The following is a 22,304-nucleotide window of genomic DNA, read 5'->3' on the forward strand; positions in this document are numbered from 1 at the left end:
GCACCTGGAATGTTTTTCCTTTTTTTCCTGTTGCCGAGCAGAGCAAGCAGCAGGGTTCCTCCCCCCTCCCCCCCACATGGACTTGAATTGATTAGTTTCCCTAGCTGAGGGCATATTCAACGTGTCGTCGTCGTCCCCCCCCCCCCCCCCCCCGCCAGGCAACTCTTCCCTGTTGATCGCTGGCTCACACATGCTCCTCTCTTCTGCAGTGTCTCTCTCTCCATCGCTCTCCTCAGAACGCTCCTGCGGGGGAGCCAGGTTTTTGATTGGCTGACGGCCGAGTCGGCAGAGCACTATTACTATTGTTTTTACCTCCGACGAGGAGGTGGGGGGTGCTGTCCTGGGGGTCTGGCCAACAGCCCCTGCTTTGTGTGCCCAATAGTCAATTAGAGGCGGCGCCCTGGCTGAGACGACAGGGATGCAGGGTTAATTGCAGAGGACCAAACAGCTGGCTCTATCAGGGCCCATTGTGCATTGCAGCAGTTGTCACGGCAATCCAGGGCCAGCCTGTAATCGCTAACTAGTCAGCCCTGTGGCAGATGACACCTCCATTAGCACAAGGCAGGTATTGTTCAGCGAGCAAAGCCGTCTCCAGCTCCCCCATACACCCCCGCCTGCGCCTCCTTTCATAGCCCAGCTTTTGTCCGGTGTTGGTAACAGAGGGTGGCGGAGAGGATGTCTGTCATAGGATCAGGGTCTATCTAGCCCAGGGCCAAACGATAGGCACGGGTCAAGGGTGTCCCTTCGCAACAATGCACTTTCAAATCGTTCCATTCCCGAACGGCAATGCATTTGAACAAGTCAAACTTTTTCCAAAGTAAGTGATTCAAGCATGAGGGATTCGAAGGCTGTTCTACACATGAATTATTAACTTGAGTAGCTCCATAACAATGAGGTGGAAAGGGCAAAGCGTCGCTTGCTTGCTCCGTGGAGACAGGATAGATTGAATATGCAGCAGGATGGTGGAAGGGGAAAAAAGTAGATTAGCATGGCTTGGCCTAAAAGCATTGTAATTTATAGGGACCTGTGGTTTTAAAAGGACACATGGGGGTGGGTGATGGGGCCCCGGGCTGCAGCGGATAATGCCCTCTCTGGGCTTCGCTAGTGCTGACAGCTCATGCACATTTAACAGAAGCTTCTCTTCTCTGGAGAAAAAGTTCCCGGTGAACCTGGTGGATGTTGCACTGCTGCTGACCTAGTGTTTTCTTTCATCTCTCTCTCGCTCTTTCTCTCACTACGAATCAACTCCTGTTGGAATTGCCCTAACCCTGTTATCCTCACAGCCTCTGCTTATTTGGTCAAAGCTAATGCGTGTTATGTGCTCATCGTTCTGTGAAGACATCATTGCAAACCGCTCAACCACATGGTCTTTACAACCCTCTTTTTTTAACTGAAATTGTATTTTCTTTGGCTTTGTTGCTGTAGAAGGAAAGAGGGGATGGATGAATGTGTATAAGTAAGCAACACATTGCTGACACTGGCTGAGAGTAAAGATTGAGAACATAGCAGATGCTCACATCTGATGTGTCGGTGTTACCCGTTGGTTTCACTACTAACTAGAAATGTCTCCAACCTGCTCACGATTTTAGAACATTTGGAGCTCTAATAAATGGGAGAAAGGAGGGAGAGGATTTCAGGCAGTTCTTTCCGGCTTATTCCTGTGAATATTCAATTAAGCCACTAATTAGAATGCAAAGCAGTTTTATGCTCCTCTGAATTTCATACTGCACTCTCTCTGCACAACCTCTGACTCCTCATCCCTGTCTGTCTCTCCTTTTCTGCTCTCCGATTTTTCTTCCCTCCCTCCCTCCCTCCCTCCCTCCCTCCCTCCCTCCCCTCCCTCACTTTCTCCTTTGCCTCCACCTCGCCTAACTCTACGCTCTCCTGCTCACTCCATCTGCCACGGCTTCTATTGATCAACACAATTTGACCCCTCACTTGGAAGAAGTGCACCAAATTCAATGGATTTTTTAGAGTCTGATCCCGTTCCCAGTTCTCTCCTTATTGCTGTTTCGTACCCTTCCCCACTCCAACCCCATACACAGAAAAATGAGTTCATCAGAATTCAGAGTACCGCTGGCTAATTAAAGGAGTGTTAATTGAGTGTTCAGGATTGAGCAACACACGCGCACACAAACCACCCACAAAGATGGCACAGGGCACCCCAAGGACGATGTGCTTGGGGAGCTCCACGTCACTCAAAAGACAGAGGGGAGAACAGTTACATCCACCCACTCTGCTTTGTTCTTTTAACCCATAAGTGTCTAAGCCGGGGGAGGAGGGTACTATTAAGGTATATGGAATTGTTTTAAGAAAGTCATAACAAGGATCATTTTGCTATTTGATTTTGAATTTTAAGACCCCTTGAAGTTTCAAAAATATTGTTTAAAAAAATTTAAAAAGTTTAAAAAGAATTTTTTTGGGGGGGGGCACCTTAGTGGCATTAGCCCGTACAGACGCATTGAATAACTGATTCACGACATGGAACAACAAATGGTCCCAAAAACATACCAAAAGGAAGTTTTTTCCGAAGTGCCTCTCCTATATCTGAGAGGCACTTGTTGCTGAGCACTTGTTGACTGCTTTTCCTTCACTCTGCGGTCCAACTCATCCCAAACCATCTCAATTGGGGCCGTCATTGTAAATAAGAATTTGTTCTTAACTGACTTGCCTAGTTAAACAAAAAAAATAAAAACAATTTGGGTTGAGGTCGGGCGATTGTGGAGGCCAGGTCATCTGATGCAGCACTTCATCACTCTCCTTCTTGGTCAAATAGTCCTTACACAGCCTGGAGGTGTGTTGGGTCATTGTCCTGTTGAAAAGCAAATGATAGTCCCACTAAGGGCAAACCAGATGGGATGGTGTATCTCTGCAGAATGCTGTAAAATAACATATGGAATCATGTAGTAACCAAAAAAGTGTTAAACAAATCAAAATATATTTTATATTTAAGATTCTTCAAAGTAGCCACCCTTTGTAAGGACTATTTGACAAAGAAGGAGAGTGATGAAGTGCTGCATCAGATGACCTGGCCTCCACAATCACCCAACCTCAACCCAAATTGTTTTTATTTTTTTTGTTTAACTAGGCAAGTCAGTTAAGAACAAATTCTTATTTACAATGACGGCCCCAATTGAGATGGTTTGGGATGAGTTGGACCGCAGAGTGAAGGAAAAGCAGCCAACAAGTGCTCAGCATATGTGGGAACTCCTTCAAGACTGTTGGAAAAGCATTCCAGGTGAAGCTGGTTGAGAGAATGCCAAGAGTGTGCAAAGCTGTCATCAAGGCAAGGAGTGGCTACTTTGAAGAATCTCAAATATATTTTGATTTGTTTAACATTTTTTGGGTTTACTACATGATTCCATGTGTATTAAAAACCCTTAAATGAGTAGCTGTGTCCAAACTTTTGACTGGTACTGTATACTTCAATGAATGTTTTCAACTAGTACCAGGGGACCTTTCAGAGGAGTCTTGTGAGGCCTGAATATGAAAATATTAGTGTGTAGCCCGAACAGGTTGGAGGCTACAGACAGAAGTTGGCAGGTCGGCTCTACCGACTGACACTTGTAGAGGTCGTAGAGTAAAACGGAGAACACTATTGTGTTTGTGAGAGTCTCATCTTTCCATAGAGGGGATGTCTCATGGTCTGACAGACACTGCTCTAGCTCTGTTACCTTTCACCGCAGATGCAGAAGTGCGACATAGGCGGATTTGGTGGATTGAGACTCATCCAATGCAAAAAAAACATATATTTCTAGCTTAAACTGACATATTTTTATGGGGATTTTTTTATATTATGCTAATAAATCTTAGGGGTTAAAGAGCTTCACGATTCTGTTGAAAAAGGCCCTCTGCTGTTCAGTTCACTTCAGTTCTGTCTTGCCATGCTATAGTGTATACACACAAACACATAGCCTCTCTCACTCGGGTGTGAGGCGCTAATGAGCCATGGCATTTCGAGATGTGCCTGCTCTGACACACAGGCATTGTGTGCCAGGCGCTGGGTGATTAAGGACGAAGGTCAGTCCGTTAATTGCCTCCCTGCCATCTCCTCTCCCTGGCGTGGGAGCCCAACCCAGCTCCCAGCTCTCACCACCACTAGCTGTATGGTGCTGGCTCTGCCACTTTTATCTTCACTGCTATAGTATATACGCAATTGAAACGTATGGTATGAGGATGACCTCACTATGAAGTCTGGGTTTGGATCGTGATATTGTAACATTACGCTATGAAGCCGTGCTTGTCTTTCCCGGCTTTTCTCTGTTCGGTGATGCCGTTTCAGATGTGCATGTGAGAGTGCTGGTCGTCACCTCATGCCTTGTTGTGGAAAATAAAAAGTGTCTTATTCCATCCCCAAGGGAAATAATTAATCCGTACAAGGCTGTCGTGTGTTGAAATGAAGCAAGTGTGAAGCATTTAGCCCAGGAGGCATTGCAGGCTGTCGCCTGCACAGGCACCTGTTGTCGTCCCTGCCCTACATTTCAGCAGAGCGCACAGAGCAGAGCATAACAACATGCTCCACTGATGCCACTGTGTTTGTGTGCGCATATGCACGTAGGTGCATGTGTGTGTACATGTGTACACGTGAGTGTGTGTACAGGAAACCCTAGCCCTGTGAGGAGGAGGTAGGGAAGCTCAGCGGAGGCAGTGGCGGGCACCTCGGTGGCTGTTTATCAGCCAGTAACATCTGTACGCTGTGATCTACTGTAGCTGGAGCCAATGAGTCCCGCAGCGCTGCAGAGCTGGCCTCAACACCGCTAGGCGCTCTCCTTTCACCTCCTCCATGCCCTTAGCTTCCTTATCCTGCAAACCCACAGCTCCTCCTGGGAGAAGACGGATGAAGATGCCCTGGCCATGCACGTCAAAGTGTGTGTGTGTGTGTGTGTGTGTGTGTGTGTGTGTGTGTGTGTGTCAGTGTGCCTGTGCGTGCGTGTCACATTTAATCAACTCTGCAACAAACAGAATAGTAGGCAACTAGAATCCGAAAGAGCACAGACGCTCATTTGCCTCCTCTTCCTCAGTGCCAGTAGGCTCTAATAACCAGAAGCTTTTGTGGGGCTGAGATGGGTTTTGTGGGACCTGTCAAGCCTCTAATCCCTGTGGCCTCTGAAGTGTGAAACCCTTTGATGCCAGGTCGCTCCCCAAAGGCTCTGCCTGTTGACAAACAACGGGCGAGCCAGGGAGAGATGGAAGGAGACTGAGGAGATCGGGAGTAGTGGGACTTTTCTCCGCAGCAGAAGGAGAGACAGCACAGTAAAGTCAGACATGGAAAATATGGACTCAGTCACTGACAAGGAATGGGAATTAGCCACCCTTGAATGAATTTTCTGGTTGTTTTGCAAAGTTTTTTTTATTCATGTGGCAGTAATTAGGGGGAATGATGGGCATGTTGCAGGGGGGTGAGGTGCACAGCCCCTTGATATGCCAAAGCAGAATATCGCTCCTCATTTAAACCATGTGATGATCAAATATGTTTATTTAAAAATGCAGCCGGCCCATTTGCATGTGGACCGGCGAATGCCAAGATTTTTTTCCTTTGGAGCACATTAAATAAGTCTTCTGTCAGTTTCCCCTGCCTGTGGGAACATCAAAGCGTGGTGCAACCAACGCTGTCACCAGGGAAGGTTAGGTTGGGAGAATTGTGCCCCAGTCAGGCAGCCCCATTCCTACTGCCCACTGATCTGGATCTCTATGTTCATGCATGTAAGGTGTCCATATTAGGACATTCCTACGTATGTACTGTGTATGTACTGTGTCCTTCTAAGGACAGTCATCCTTGGTTTGAGTCATATATGACCCTTTCAGCACAACCCATTACAATGTGATCAGATTCATTTATAGCCATAAACATAACATTGTATTTCTTGTTTACCTTTTACTCCAGTGGGCTAAATCAGGGTCACAGTGTTTCTTAATAGTCTTAAACAACTCTACTTTGAAACAAAAGTATACACCTCACACACATGGTTATGGGTTTAAAAACACCTGTACCATGTCAGATATACAGTTGAAACATATTATATTTCGAGTTTGCATCCCAATATTACACGTTATATACGTACATCACAGAAGACTAAAATATAACAAAACCGTTTGACGTAGAAAACTGGATTTTCAGCATTTCAATTTGTTTGATTAATTATGAAATTATGAAAAATATGAATAACATTCCCCTCATTAGGCAACTAGAGGGTGATTTGGTCATTTGACTGCAGGACAGGGATACTACATTGTCTCTCTTGTCTTATTTAGGACCAATTGTGATGCTGGAGTCTGATAGTACTGTCATTGACTATTGAAAAGGTTGTGATGTGTAGACCTAATATATTTGCTTGAAGCATCAATATGTTTTATTTACTTCAACAATCTCCCAAGTGGCACAGCGGTCTAAGGCACTGCATCTCAGTGCGTCACTACAACCCTGGTTCGATCTTGGGCTTTATCACAACCGGCCGTGATCGGGAGTCCCATAGGGCGGCGCACAATTGGCCCAGCGTCGCCCTGGTTAGGGGAGGGTTTGGCCGGGGTAGGCCGTCATTGTAAAATAACAATTTGTTCTTAACTGACTTGCCTATTTAAATAAGGGTTAAATAAAATAGGCTTTTCCTGTCTTGTAGTTGGAGCATTCACAATTTCACAGACACGAATAATATGCACGTTCTAACTCCCAATTTATTTCCTTTATGATATGGATCTTGTAGATTGAATCATTTTCACAGTTGGAGGCCCATTGGATAGTAGAAATGAACTTCCCATGCTATCAGTAATGGGAGCAGAAGAATAAGAGTTGGTGACTGCTTGGCTGTAAAGTCTCTTTAAACTGAAATGGAGTGAGTCACGCTCATACAGCCCCTTGCCTCGAAACTCCTCAGGTCACCACGACCTTCGCTGACTGGCGCGTTTCTATTTTGTTTAGTCTTGGTGGTTTTTTTGTTCGCTTTTGCATAAAAATGTTATTTTTTTAAGGGGTTGCGAGTCATTGGTAGCAGATGATTTATTGAAATTTATGTGAAATTTATGTGAAATTGAGTTCTTCCCCCGATACCCCTCTTTTTGTTGCACATAGTTAAAGGTGACAGGCAAAGGTCTCCACAAAAACCATAACACTTAATAATTAATAACTTTTTTGGCGACCCGACCAAATTGACATAGAAATGTTAGGTATAGATCTGTAAATTCTCACTGAAAGCAAGTCTTAGAAGCGGTAGATCTGTTCTTTGTGCGCTATTTATATGCTTCCCGTTCTTAAGTTTCGTTTTTGCGTCTTTGTACACCAGCTTTAAACAGCTGAAAATGCTATCTTTTTGGTTATGGAAAATACATTTCACAGCGGTTTAGATGGTACAATGATTCTCTACACTATACTTGCTTGTTTTGTCACATAAACCGAAAAGCCTCAACAACATTTTTGCCTATGACTACATTTTAGTTGTCATTTCTACTTTTTGGTGAAGATGTCATTTTCTGGCCATAGAATGAATGGATGATGTTATTTGAGGGCAGAAAGGAAAGAGCAATGGCTAATACTGCAAGGAACACAAGCTACAGACATGGCTTTTATGAGGCATTTTCTGGATCAGAAATTAAACGAATGAAACTGACAGGATGTGAGAAGACACTTGTATATCTGGGAAATAAACATGTATGTCAATAATTATTAATATTCAGATAATGAGATATAATCTAGATAGCTATAGCTAGACAGTGTATTGCCAATTAATGTGCTGAGGCTGCCATTCAAACAGCTAAGACTAGCTGGCTAACTAGCTAGCTAAATGTTTTAGTTGGTAAGACTGGTTGTATGAAACAACACATGTATAATGAATGTTAGCCAGCTAGTTACCTAGCTAATAAACTTAGTTTACTTCTTGGGAAACAATATGTATGCTATCTAGCTAGCTACACTGGCTGCAGCCATTGCAGACAGAAAGCTAACTAGCTAACCAAAATGTGGAAACAATGAAGCTATTTCTGATCAAATGTTATCATATATAGATAGCTAGACCCTTTCTTACTAATTGTACTGTGAACTCAAGGTTAGCTAGCTAGTAAGCAAACATTAGCTAGCCCAAGTGTGGTTTAGCTAGCCAATAACATTCATGATCTCTCCTGGTGAAATTGCTTTGAAAAGCATATACTCGTACACAAATACTCTTACTACTTTGAGCTGGCCCTTAATAAAGATCACTGTAAACAGTAGTGTCGTTTCAAGTGATTTATTATAGTTAGCTAGAAGGAGAACAGTCTCTTGTCTTATTCTGCAGCATAAATCTGCTCCGACCACCGACTGTCATATCAGCACGAGTGAAAAATATAAACTACTTTGAAATCCTAGTAGCTAGCTACAGCCAGACTATCAAGGTTATCTCTTGACAGATTAGCTTGATCAAATGTGAAATTGAGTTCTGATTATGTTCTCAACAGTACAATATCGAACATGTGAGCTCAGAGATATGTGGAATTTGAACATTTTCAAATTCTGGAATTTTCACAATGCCCTCAAATGACATCCTTTCCAAACATTCCAAAAGAGCATGTTGACAGGTAGTCATGCCTGTTTTAGTGTTATGTCAAGGATACAACATCTACCCCGACCAAAATATTATTGCAGATCATTTTATGATGTATTTAGCTGTTGTATAAAGAAAGGTTTGGAAAAACAGGGAAACCTTTGCCTGTCAACTTTAAGTAGCCATGAAATTGCTTGAATATCATTTAAATCCAATCTCTGTACCCCACCCCCCAACACTGACAAATAATGGTGGGCTTTTAGAAAGGGACATTTTCCTGATTTGCCACCTCATCTCTGGGTCGATTAAGCTGTTGCTACCTGAGTAAAGGCCAATAATACTAGTCTGTGTGACCGAACTCAGACGCTGTGGGATTTCATTTGGGGGTTGGAATGGCTCCAAGTACTAGGTAGCATACCACAACCACCATTTAGTTGTGAGTGACAGAGGATCTTGCTTATGATAGTGGAATTCTGGCACTAGGCATGATATCTAGCTGGTGTTACAGTCATACATATGTACATATGACTGCATATTACTATGTGTTCTAGTGAATTCTGTGGACCCCAATACTGAAATTACAGAGAAATAAAAACTAGATAAGCCATATGCCAACTTTAATCTAAACTTTACAATTCAGAGATTTTAAAACTAAACCTTTTGGAGTTACACTTTACTATGTTAATTCTTTATTGTTTTGTAACAGCAGAGTTGAAACACATTGTATTAAACGTGACTTGCTATTCTCATTATTTAGCTCACCCTAAAACCAGGTTAAGAATTCCCTACAGATGGTTAATTGTGATTTTAGTTAGGGTTTCCATCGCCCCATCTCCAAGTAGTCCTGGGTCGAATCATTGAGGAAGGGTAAAACCCAGTAAGCGATACTACTTATAAATCTCAACTGTGCCACTGCAATTAAATATGCTTCTATACCCCCTTCCCCTCCTCCCTCCTCTCCTCATATCAAAGGCTAACCCAATTCGACGCTAAAGAGAGTCTGAATTAATTTCACAAAGCACTGATTTAACAGTGCCTAAGGTGCCAGCCTTCAACAGAATTAGTTTTTTTTTTTTAAGATCCATTCGTCGAGGGATATACTTTCACAGGAGGGGGTGAAAATGAGATGGAGGGGTCCTGGGGTCCAGCAACATTAAGGCAGTTATATACAATTTAAAATATTACATGACATTACATTTCATAACACTTCACAACACATTAAGTCTGTTCCCTCAGGCCACTACTCTCTATCACATATCTACAATACAAAATCCATGTGTGTGTAGAGTGCGTGTCTTATGTGTATGTGTGTCTGTGCCTATCTCTTTACAGTCCTCGCTGTTCCATAAGGTGTATTTTTCTGTTTTTTAAATCTGATTCTACTGCTTGCATCAGTTACCTGATGTGTAGTAGAGTTCCATGTAGCCATGGCTCAATGTAGTACTTTGCCCCTCCAATAGTATGTTCTTGACTTGGGGATTGTGAAGAGACCTTTGGTGGCATGTCTTGTAGGGTATGCATGGGTGTCAGAGCTGTGTGCTAGTAGTTTAAACAGACAGGTGCATTCAGCATGTCAACACTTCTTACAAAAACAAGTAGTGATGAAGTCCATTCCTTCTCCACTTGGTGCCATGAGAGATTTACATGCATATTATTAATGTTAGCTCTCCTTTTACATTTAAGGGCCAGCCGTGCTAACCTGTTCTGGGCCAATTGTAATTTTCCAAGGTTCCTCTTTGTTGCACCTGACCACACGACTGAACAGTAGTCCAGGTGCGACAAAACTAGGGCCTGTAGGACCTGCCTTGTTGATAGTGCTGTTAAGAAGGTAGAGCAGCGCTTTATTATGGACAGACTTCTCCCCATCTTACCTACTGTTGTATCAATATGTTTTGACCATGAGCGTTTACAGTAGTTTAGTCACCTCAACTTGCTCAATTTCCACATTATTTATTACAAGATTTATTTGAGGTTTAAGGTTTAGTGAATGATTTTTCCCAAGTACAATGCTTTTAGTTTAGGAAATATTTAGGACTAACTTACTCCTTGCCACCCATTCTGAAACAAACTGCAGTTCTTTCTTAAGCGTAGCAGTGATTTCACTCGCTGTAGTAGCTGACTTGTATAGTGTTGAGTCATCCGTGTACCTCGACACACTGGCAGTATTCAAGGCCAGTGGCATTTCATTAGTAAAGATTTTAAAAAGTAAGGGGCCTAGACCACTGCCCTGGGGAATTCCTGATTCTACCTGGATTATGTTGGAGAGGCTTCCATTAAAGAACACCCTCTGTATTCTGTTAGACGGGTAAATCTTTATCCACAATATAGCAAGGTGTTTAAAGCCATAACACACATGTTTTTCCATCAGCAGACTAAGATCGATAATGTCAAAAGCCGCACTGAAGTCTAACAAAACAGTTCCCACAATCTTTTTATCATCAATTTCTCTCAGCTAATCATCAGTCATTTGTGTAAGTGTTGTGCTTGTTGAATGTCCTACCCTATAAGTATGGTGACCTGTACTGACTTTACTTTGTCCCATGCTTAGTTCTGTCTCTTGTGCTCACTCCCATGTGTCTCTTGTCTATTTATCTTGCAGGTGAGATGGTGGTTCCCATGCATTCTCCCCGCTACCCCAGCGTGGCTGAGCTGGATGCCTTCGCCCAGAAGACGCAGAGCAGCCCACTCTCCATCAAGATCTTCCCCACCAACATCAGAGTTCCCCAGCACAAGCACCTTAACCGGACTGTGAACGGCTTTGACACCACAGGTAGCCAGCGCTACAGCCCCTACCCACACCTCCATACCGGCGGCTACACAGGCCTCCTGGCCATTGTCAAGGTCTCTTCCCCCTTCGCCCCCACTAAGGGCGTCCTCAAGAACTCGGAAGGCAGGCGAACTAAGCTCTCCCCAGCCCAAATAGCTGTCGCCCCGTACCCTCCCCCTAGCAGTAGTACTTTAGCCAATGGCCACTGCCGGATGGTGTACCACACTGGACCCTCGAAGCCCCCCGAGACCCCTGGCCTCTCCCTCTCGGTGCCCCCTAACGTCACTGTGGCCGGCTCTGGGATCCCTGTGACAGGGGGACGAGGCCTGGTCCAGCTACCCCCACAGTCCAACCTCCCTTCCATCCAGAGCATCATCTATCAAATCAACCAGCACTGCCAGGCCCAGGCTCTGCAGCAGGTGTGCCAGGGTGCAAACTCCTCCACCGCACCCTCTACCAACCCCAGCCCCTCCAAGCAGGGTGCGGGGGGTATCATGGGGGTATCCTCCTGCTCCTCGGGAGGTGGCTACGTGGGCGGCATGGTGCCCCAGCCTAACCTGGTGTACACAGGGGCAGGGCTGCCGCTGGCGGTGCACAGTGGCGAGGCCATGAAGGCCGGGATATACTCGGACAGCATGGACTACATCCTGTGGCAGAAACAGCAACAGCAGCAGCAGGCTGTGCTTCGCATGTACAGTGGGGGCAGCGGGGGAGGAGGGGCCATCAGTAAGTCCCCTGAAAGCTGTGGTGCCCCGGGGGGAGCAGGGATCATGGCCCAGGCGCAGGTGTCATCCTCCTCCTCCTCCAGACCCTACCACCTGACGGGGGGAAGTGGAGGGGGTGGGGGGTGCCTGGACAAGGTCAGCTCTTCCCCTCTGAACTGCATGGGGATGCATGGGAACTTCTCGGTGGGCCAGTACTTTGCCCCACCCTGGAACAGCGTGCTGGTCACCCCCGACAGTGACTGTTACAACCCGCACCAGGAGCTCCTGGGGACCACCACCCGAGGGCCAGCCACAGGGGGGCACAGGGAGATGGGCTACCCCCACCACCATCATCCCCACCATCACCACCACCATCATCATCACCACCACCCCGCAATAGACAGCGGGAGCGGGGGATGCCTGTGCTGCAGCTTGCCCAGTAAGAGCCAGCTGTGCAACACATCGGTGCTGAGCAGCAGCCTGCAGTCTCTGGAGTACCTGATCAACGACGTCCACCCGCCCTGCATCAAAGAGCAGATGCTGGGCAAAGGCTACGAGACTGTGTCAGTGCCACGGCTGTTGGACCACCAGCACGCGCACATCCGCCTCCCAGTTTACAGATAGAGCGTGGGAGGATGAGGGCGAGAGCCAGGGGACACGAATGAATGAATGAATGATGCGAAATCTGGATCAAAAGCTGAGGGACAGAGAAGAAGACCTTGATTTCCTGGGGACGTATAGGCCTGTTGAGACTGGCACTGCTTGAAGCAGCTCGGGGGCGCCAGGGAGGGAAGCGATGGTGTGAGAGTGGATCTTGTATTGGGTGACGGCTGGGGGGTTTCTCCCTCCCAGCCCAGAGTGGTTATTTATCAGTCAGGGAGAAAAAGGGTTTCAGTGGTTTTGGGTGCCCTGACAGAAGATTCTCCAGATGTCCCATAGTGTGGTTTGCCAACAGGAATTTGGGGGTGATTTTATTTGTATTTGTTCCTTTCTTGTTTTGTTGTTGATGTTGTTGTTTTGAGTTGATTCAACTTTTTTGGTGAGAATTCTAGCTTGATATGAAAGTGCATACAGCCACCTCTGTTGTTCCCCCATCCAAATACAACGCAACTGGGGTGCTATAGTCACAAAGAAGGCCCCAAAGGGCCAAAGGGTAGGGCTGCTTTCTAAAGTTCCTAAAGAAATACATCATACTCGCACACATTTTCATACATACACATCCACACACTCAAAAACTCATACACAAACACAGATGTGTACACACAAACGTCACAATGTTGAATGAAAAATATATGACAATATTAGTAATTGTTGTTATAATTGATCCCATAAATTGCACTGCTTGGAGTTTAAAAGCGTTGTTAACTTTGGAGTTTGGAATTGGGTAGTTTGGATATGATATATTTAAGAAACTTGAAATCTTGAACCTATTTTTGTTGTTTTCTATATTTGTAGGTATATTATATGCATAGGCTGCTATGGGGGAAAAGTGTCTCAAATGCTTTTTTATTGTTTCTTGTTATTCCTCCTCAAGCTGACGTGCAGTTTCTGATGTCCTGGTATAAGGCATAGTCGCTGCTCTGGTTCTGTAACCTAGCCAGAGAGCTATCTTCTCTAAACAACACTGGAATCTACAGTACATTTTGAAAACACTTACAAAAAAGAAAATGTGCAAAAAAAAAAAATGATTTTTTTCCCCCCCCCTCACTTTTGAAGATTGTTACTGTATGATTGGGAGGTTTTCCAGCATGACCTCTTGTGTGTGGTTTAGTTATACATCTTTTAATATATTTATTTTAATATATTCCTTTTAATCCCTAGATTTGTGTCCCCTAAACTCACCCATCCCCCCAAAACAAAGAAACCCCAGTTTAGGAATCTGAAAATGAGGCTGAATCAGCTTTTTGCTATGGGAGGCTTTTGACTTCGTTCCGTTATAGTGCTAATCCTGTCATGCTTCCCTTTTATAAGTATGGTAGAAGTGGGATATCCCTTTCACTTTTGGGCACTATCATATAGGAGGAGTGAGAGCTGGGACCAAAGGGGAGTCTTGATGTGTAACAATCATGCCCTGTTCTCTCGGGTGATGTGAGATGAGACAAGGTACACTGCTTTTTCCTGGTCCGTTTCAGCCCATGGTTGAGACGCGTTGAGCCCGAGTCATTCGTTGACTTTAGGATTCAGAACATTGAAATATTTATTATGACTGTGAGTTTCCCTTGAATGTACTGCACTTAAATTACTGAAATGTCTAATGCCTTGGCTTGAGGGACTCGAGTGAAAATATTTTTTAAAATTATAATAATTGATCAGTGCAGCAGTCCTATGGTCCTAAATTAGCATTTCCTTGGTCAGTCAAATTTCACTGGTAAATTGAATTTATTAACTGGAGAGAGCGCTGAGGCTTTGTCACGTGGAAATGCTGGCAACAGTGGATATTTATGAAGTGCAATTATTATGACTGTATTAACATTTTTCTCTGAGCTTACACCAAAAAATGTAAACTACAGTTGTAAATACATTCCCAATGTACCACGTGCCCGATCCCCATACTTTTCTGTTTTGAGGTGTAAAATAAATCTTATTTAAGAATATATTCAGAAGCCACATTTTGGCTGTGAGGTCTGTCATTATTTATTTTTAATATATTCCACACAAAAAATTGATAGAGAAAAAGATTGACTCATGCCAAATATCTATGATTCTCGAGAGGATCATATTTTTGGCAAGTCTCATCGTGGTGTGTATAGATCTGAGGTTTGTGTGTGGAATGTGTGTTAAACTTTAACTGAAACAATTTAGGAAGCAAGGGTCCTTTTAATAACCTTATACGATCAACAACCATGTCCCAAAGGCTTCATAAATGCTTTTGTGATCACTGTGGAACCTCTTCCACCAAACTAACCTTTATATAATGGATTGATCTTTTAAATTTGACACAATGTGTTCAAATAGCCGCATCCATACCATTGTTCATATAGGCCTACCACTGAAAGAAAGTAGTTATCGACCGACAGTCTTTTCTATCCCAGGATTTGAAGATATTCCAACTCTATATCCTTAGCTTTAGTAGAGCCACAAAAAGGAGATGACTAACGGCGAAACTGAAACTTTCATCGTTTTGCACCTCAACGCATCAGCAAATGTGATTTGCATTTCCCCCTCAAGATAACCCCCTTTACCATGAGCCTTAAAGAGGCAATCAGCAGTTGAAACATTGCCAAAGCGTTTTCCCCACCACTATTTCGGTAAAAAGCAGGGTGATTGGGGCTGGAGAAATTTAAAGACAGAGCTATGGATGCAAGGACTGACCATCCATGATATCCAAATGATAGTTTTAACCATGTTATGAGGCTGTACAGTGTTAGTTTACATTTACAATGTTTTTCCAAAAATGGAGTAAAACAAGCTTATATTTTGTGTTCTGATGGGGTGCGACAGTTCTAACTAATCTCATGAGGCATTTATAAGTTATACAGTGCTGGGAAAAAGTATTTGCCCCCTTTTATAGTTTTCTCTACTTTTGCGTATGTTTGATACTGAATATTATCAGATATTCACCCAAATCCTAATATTAGATAAATGGAACCTGAGTGAACAAATAACACAACAATTACACACTTATTTCATTTATTTCATAAACAAAGTTATGCAACACCCAATGCCCCTGTGTGATAAAGTAATTGCCCCCTTACACTCAATAACTGGCTGTGCCACCTTTAGCTGCAATGACTCCAACCAAACGCTTCCTGTAGTTGTTGATTATTCTCTCACGTCGCTGTGGCCAACTCTTCCATGCAGAACTACTTTAACTCAGGAACATTTGTGGGTTTTCAAGCATGAACTGCTCGTTTCAAGTCCTGCCACAACATCTCAATTGGGATTAGGTCTGGACATTGACTAGGTCATTCCAAAACTTCACATATGCTGCTTTTTAGACAGTTTCGTGTAGACTTGATTGTGTGTTTTGGATCATTGTCTTGCTGCATGACCCATCTGCGCTTCAGCTTCAGCTTACAGACGGATGGCCTGACATTCTCCTGTAGTATTCTCTGATACAGAGCAGAATTCATGGTTTCTTCTGTTAAGGCAAGTCGTCCAGGTCTTGAGGCAGTAAAACATTCCCAAACCATCACACTACCACCACCATGCTTGACCGTTGGTATACGATTCTTACTGTGGAAGGCAGTGTTTGGTTTTCACCAGGCATAATGGGACCCATGTCATCCATAGAAGGAACCATGAATTCTGCTCTGTATCAGAGAATTCTACAGGAGAATGTCAGGCCATCCGTCTGTAAGCTGAAGCTGAATTGCAGCTGGGTCATGAAGCAAGACAATGATCCAAAACACACAATCAAGTCTACATGAAAATGGCTAAAAAACAACAAATTTGACGTTTTGGAAAAGCCTAGTCAAAGTCCAGAACTAATCCCAATTGAGATGTTGTTACAGGACTTGAAATGAGCAGTTCATGCTTGAAAACCCACAAATGTCGCTGAGTTAAAGCAGTTCTGCATGGAAGAGTGGGCCAAAATCCCTTCACAGCGACGTGAGTGACTAATCAACAACTACAGGAAGCATTTGGTTGGAGTCATTGCAGCTAAAGGTGTCACAAGCAGTTATTGAGTGTAAGGGGCCAAATACTTTTTCACACAGGGGCATTGGGTGTTGCATAACTTTGTTAACAAAACTTATTTTATTTATTTAATTATTTGTAAACTCAGGTTCCCTTTATCTAATATTAGGTGTTCATTGAAGATCTGATAACATTCAGTATTTAAAAAAATATTCAAAAATAGAGAATCAGAAAGGGTCAAATACTTTTTCACGGCACTGTATTCTTCAAGAACCAATGGGTACATATCATTCATTTATAAGTCCAAAAATGTATGTAGCAACGCTGATTGCTCCTTTAAATGAATACGGTAATACAGTAGTGTTTGTGGAAATCCTTGGAAGGCTGACAAAGCAAAGCTCTTAGACCAAGGAGTATCTAGACTTGCACTAATACAGTAAGTATCCTCCTTAACATTCCACAGTGAAATATTTTCATGTTGTTTCAACAGCTTAACATCCCAGCACATGTTTCTGCCATCGTTTTATTCAGTCTTGTTGAAATATTTTGACAGATTTACAGAAGATGTATCAGATTCCAAATCCCTTTCCGTTTGGCTTCAGCACCCAAGCGTTAAACCATGTCACGTGATGTTGGAGGAGAGCTATAGTGAGACTACAGGCAGTGTGTGGAGCATTTGGTGTCAGCATTTTCCCACAAGGAGAGTTTATTGGTGTTGCGTCTCCCATCTAATGGGAGTATTGGATAACACCAGGCCGACTGACAGTGGGAGTAGGGTACATTTGTCCACAGGATTGTAATGCAATTTACCCTGTTTTTCAGAGAGCAGGGGGATTATCTTTAGGGAAAGAATAATCTCTAAAACTGTTGATAAATATTTTAATATCCCTTATTAATTCCTGTTGTTTCCCATCACATATTTTGTCTATTAGTGTTTTTTAGATAATGACAAGATACATTAAAATTTAGTCATATTTTTTCATCATTGGACAAGGATATGTTAGGAACAGGTCTGAACTGTGAGCTCACCGCCTCCGACGTCACTGTGGCAGACACTCAACACTCAAGTTAACCACACAAGTCCCTGGGGACTTGGCATTGTGACGGATTGTCTTTCTTCTTTTGGTCGTGTCTGTCAGATCGTTGTCACCACAAAAGGAACGTCTCGGAGCACCCTTCCAGGCGGTTATCTCTTCCGGCCTGGCCTGTCATCTTCTGTCTGTCACTTTTGGGAGGTTGTGTTTTAACAGTGGATGTGCAGGACTTTAGTACTCAGCTTGGTTCTTCCTTCCTGTCTGTACTCCATACAGACCTATATTGAGGCTTATATTATATCCAAATATAAAGCTCTGAACTCCATTATGGACACTATCCTCTCAAACTCTAGTCCTGTAGACAAGTGATTTATTTAATGTTCATTTGTAGCTCTCTGCTTTTTCAGAGTTGTCATTATGAGAGGGTAGAGGATAATACTGTGGTTTAGAGTTAAAGAGCAACTGCCCTTGAAAAGCAACTTCTCTTTTTGAAAATGGATTATGTGGCATCGATATGAGTCAGAAACCTTTATTCTAGTGTCAAAATTGACTCGGAAGTGTAAATAAGATCATTTTGGTCATAAATATTTGCGAGATGATAGGAGAAAAATGTGTCACGGAATGAAGGGTAGCGTAAAATTATCCTGCTCACATGCCAACAGTAAGTAGTTGTCAATTCTGAGCGTTGCACATGACCCTATCTTAATGCCCATGACTTGACATTACATTTGACATCACTATGGGGCTAGTTTTTTATTCAACCTTCATTTAGATAGGCAAGTCAGTTAAGAACAAATTCTTATTTACAATGACAGCCTACACCGGCCAAACGCAGACGACGCTGGGCCAATTGTGCGCCGCCCTATGGGACTCCCAATCACGGCCAGTTGTGATACAGCCTGGATTCGAACAAGTGTGTCTTTTGTGACACCTCAAGCACTGAGATTCAGTGCCTTAGACTGCTGCGCTACTCGGGAGCCCGAGTGGGACCATCAGTAAATTAAACAATGTACATGGGACAATATCTTAAAAGGTCAATAGCTCCAAATGTCAATTAAATAAATAAAATAAAAAAGTCAAACCAACTGCCACACCAGCTAATTGGCTAAATGATTTGGCTAACTCTTCCCACCTGTGAACACACACGAGAGACACACACATCAAACCACACCCTGAAACCAACTCATGTTTGAATTCAGTCATGGGCGCTAACATTTCTTAATGAACCAAATCTAAACTGGGCCAAATCTTTAAACATTCCAAAAGAAAGTCTCTTCAATTTATCGTTCCATGGATAAAAATAGAGAACATTTCCCATGATCAATGAAAGTGATTATTTTGTATTGTTAGAATGGAGTAATACTATTACCATGCATCCCTCATGTTGCTTCATGGAGTGGGATAGGGGGCTTTATTTTAGTTCCCACACAGCCTCCAAACCGTCTGTCCCAAGGGAGGTTACTGTTCGTGGAATATACCTCTGTTGCACTGGCCTCTATCTAGGATTTCTAGGCTCCTTTGCGAAAATGGATGCTCAGCCCATATTAGGATAATGGAATTACATTTTCAATAAGACTTGTGACCGCCCATCCATGGCTCCATCCGTGCAGGGCCTCTCGGCTGCAGAGTGGCATATGGCATGTCATTATCTACGCCCTCCCTCCCTCCCCCTCATCCAGGGCCAACAGGGTTCACCAGTGCTTAAACAAACCCAGGGTAAGGAGGACTGACGGGATGGGGAAGTGTGGAGGGGGTGGGTGGACACTGAACCACAGCCACTGCAGCGCCATCTCGGATGGCCTTCCTCCTCCACACCACCCTGGGCTCTGAGGCGGCAAAGGCACCTTTGAAAGATGGCCTACTGTTTTTGATGATGGAGGGGAATTTTTTTGTTGGATTACTCTATGTGCCTTGGCCCTGGCTGGCTGGCTGGCTGGCTGAGGGGCCCTTTCTGCTCTCTGTGACAGATCTCAGGGAGAGAGCGAGATGGCGAGGCAGAGCAGGCCCTTGAAGCATTTAGTAATCAGGATAATTGTCACGTTGCGGCTGGTGCTGCTTCTGGTTTCAGCCACCCAACCTGTGACTCTATGCATTGAGAAACAGTAGTGTGTGTCTCTGGGGATGTTATGATGCACACTGGTCGCTCGCGTCAAAGCTCTTCTGCCTATCAATTAAGGTCTCTGGCCAGGATTCCAACAAACTAGACCAATATCATACAGTTTTTTTTACTGGTAAATTTCATTGGTCAATACTGCAGATGTCGGCTCAAGCGTAAATTACCTTCATAAGTCAAGTGCAGTGTGATGTCGTCACAGTGCAGCTTACTTGAATCCTGGCCTAGGTCTCTATCTTATTGAAGGACAGTCTTCAGTGAGCGGTATTGAAAGGTTTCCATTTGTATGAAGCACAAATGGTATGTTCATGTTTATCACTTGCCATTTGTTCCTGGAAGCGCAGAGGTTAGTGGATATATAGCAATCTCCCACTCCTTCACTACACAGAGAATGACCTCCACATCTTTTGTGCTATCTTCCTGTGGCCAATGGCTGTATAGAGAAAAGTTATCCTCACAGAATGTCTATTGACGTATTCCTCCAGCGCTCTGTATCTCAGGTATCTCAACGGCACCATGACTCTGGGAAAGGGACGATACTATGAGGCAAAGGGGAGAGAGGTGAAGAGGGATAGACTGGCTGTTAAGATATCTCAGTCAACAAAAAAGGGCAGATGCTCTCTCTGTAGAGCCTTGGCGCTGCCTCTATATACTGTACCTTGCACACACAGATGACACGGGTTGGGGTGGTTCTCCCCCCTACTAGACACTGCTTTTGCCCAGACCTAGAAGGCTGGCTGAGACATGTCCTCTGACTTCCCCTATCCCGGGACCTCTCCTGTCCTCCTCCATTTTCCCACTGCCGACTGGAACATCATATCATCAACACAGTCCTCTCCATTTCGCTCTTCTACCTGTTAAAAGCAAAGCATTGTTTCCGTTGATAATTCTGGTCTTCCTGAGGAGGCTTGTACAGGTGACCTAAGAACCTTATGGATGTTGCACATGATCTATACTAGGGATTGAATTGCCCACAGATTTGGAGCAGAGTGCTTACAATGACTCCTCGTAGGCACAGGTGATACAGTTGACAGACGGACGTGTGAATATCATTATGTTTGAATGTAAAGTACTGGTGATGTACTGTAGCGTCGTTATCTTTAAAAAATAATACAACATCAATAAAATAATCAAAACAGTTCATTTATAGCACAGATTAAAGATCAAAGAAGTATAATCAGCTTAGAATCCCTTCTCTGTCAACAAAGTCCAGCTGGGTACAATTTCAGGTGCCTATGAAGTTGCATTTTCCTCAATGTTATAACTGTATGTAAGGGAGACTGTTGGCAATTTGAACACCTTGAATGTATCAAAGCAGACACAAGCTAGAGTGATGAAACGCCCACAGTGCATGCCCATTCCGGTTATCTTCCTGCTTGAAAAATCACAGCCAAATATCTCACTATTTAATATTGTATGAATTATAACATAATATCTGTAACTAGCCTTGGGGTCCTGTAGAGTGCCAAAGAAGTTGTGGACAGATATGATCTGGGCATCTCCATCACCATTGGGCTGCTGAGTGGCGCAGTGGTCTAAGGCACTGCATCTCAGTGCTCGAAGCATCACTACAAACCCTGGTTCGATTCCAGGCTGTATCACAACTGGCCGTGATTGGGAGTCCCATAGGGCGGAGCACAATTGGCCCAGCGTCATCTGGTTTAGGGTTTGGCCGTCATTGTAAATAAGAATTTGTTCTTGCCCCCCTATTCAGATGTTTTGAGAGGAAGCGAATGCTCATGCAAAAACATGAGTGTTACTGTAATTATTGATTACGTACATAGAAATGTTTCTTTCAGAATCATTACATTTGTCTATGATAATAGGATCATTCATCAGCATGAATGTTTTTAGGTGATACATTTGACCCCAGCTACTTTTACAATAGCAGGGGAGAAGTATAACGTCCTGACTTTTAGGATTAACATCAATATTGTGTTCCGACCGTCTTATGTACAGACATAAATGATATGAGTTATTAGGAGACATATGCAAGTTAATTATATATACAAATTACTGGCCTAGTTCAAGTGGTCTCTGAGCGATAGAGTACAATACAAAAACTGTTACAATTGCCCCCCGTCTCCCCTATTACAAGATTAATTCTAGAAGGACCCCCAAATCTCTCATCTATTTCATGGAGTGTCTATATGGCTGTGTGCGATCTAAAAGTCTGGGGATTTTTTGGTTTGTTTTAGTATCTATTTATTGTTTGTTTGGCACACAGAATGTTCCTGTAGACAAACAGGACTGATTCTACAATGATCTCCAATGCTGCCAAAGTATGAGGGTGCCACAACCTTGAGAAAATAATATATATGGAAATAGGAAATCTATAAAGCATCTCTCTTATTGTTCTCCCTGCAGTGTTGTATTTATGATTTTGCCTCCTCAGGATGAAAAATGTGTAAAGAATACCTTTAGTTTTTTGTTAGTTTTTTGGAAACCGTAATAATATTTATTGATCTTGGATTTCAAATGGATGGTTCTGAATTCAAAAAAATGAAAAAGCTGTAAAATTCTTTAGCCTTGGGATTTTCAACTTTTGAATGTGCCTACAGCCAAGCATACCTGCGATTGCTTACCCCCCTATATCCC

The 22,304-nt window shown here is 43.5% G+C and overlaps 1 protein-coding gene across 1 annotated transcript in view; it reads left to right on the top strand.

Moving 5' to 3' along the window:
* The window catches only part of LOC120063484 (protein FAM222A-like), a 35,445-nt gene extending 22,840 nt beyond the window's left edge, over nucleotides 1-12,605 (top strand). Inside the window, exon 2 of the mRNA XM_039013867.1 lies at nucleotides 11,110-12,605. Within this exon, the coding sequence (XP_038869795.1) occupies nucleotides 11,110-12,605 (1,496 nt within the window). The remainder of the gene's footprint in view (nucleotides 1-11,109) is intronic.
* Nucleotides 12,606-22,304: the final 9,699 nt, after the last annotated feature.

This window comes from Salvelinus namaycush, chromosome 18 (genome assembly GCF_016432855.1).
Source record: "Salvelinus namaycush isolate Seneca chromosome 18, SaNama_1.0, whole genome shotgun sequence".
Lineage (NCBI taxonomy): Eukaryota > Metazoa > Chordata > Actinopteri > Salmoniformes > Salmonidae > Salvelinus > Salvelinus namaycush.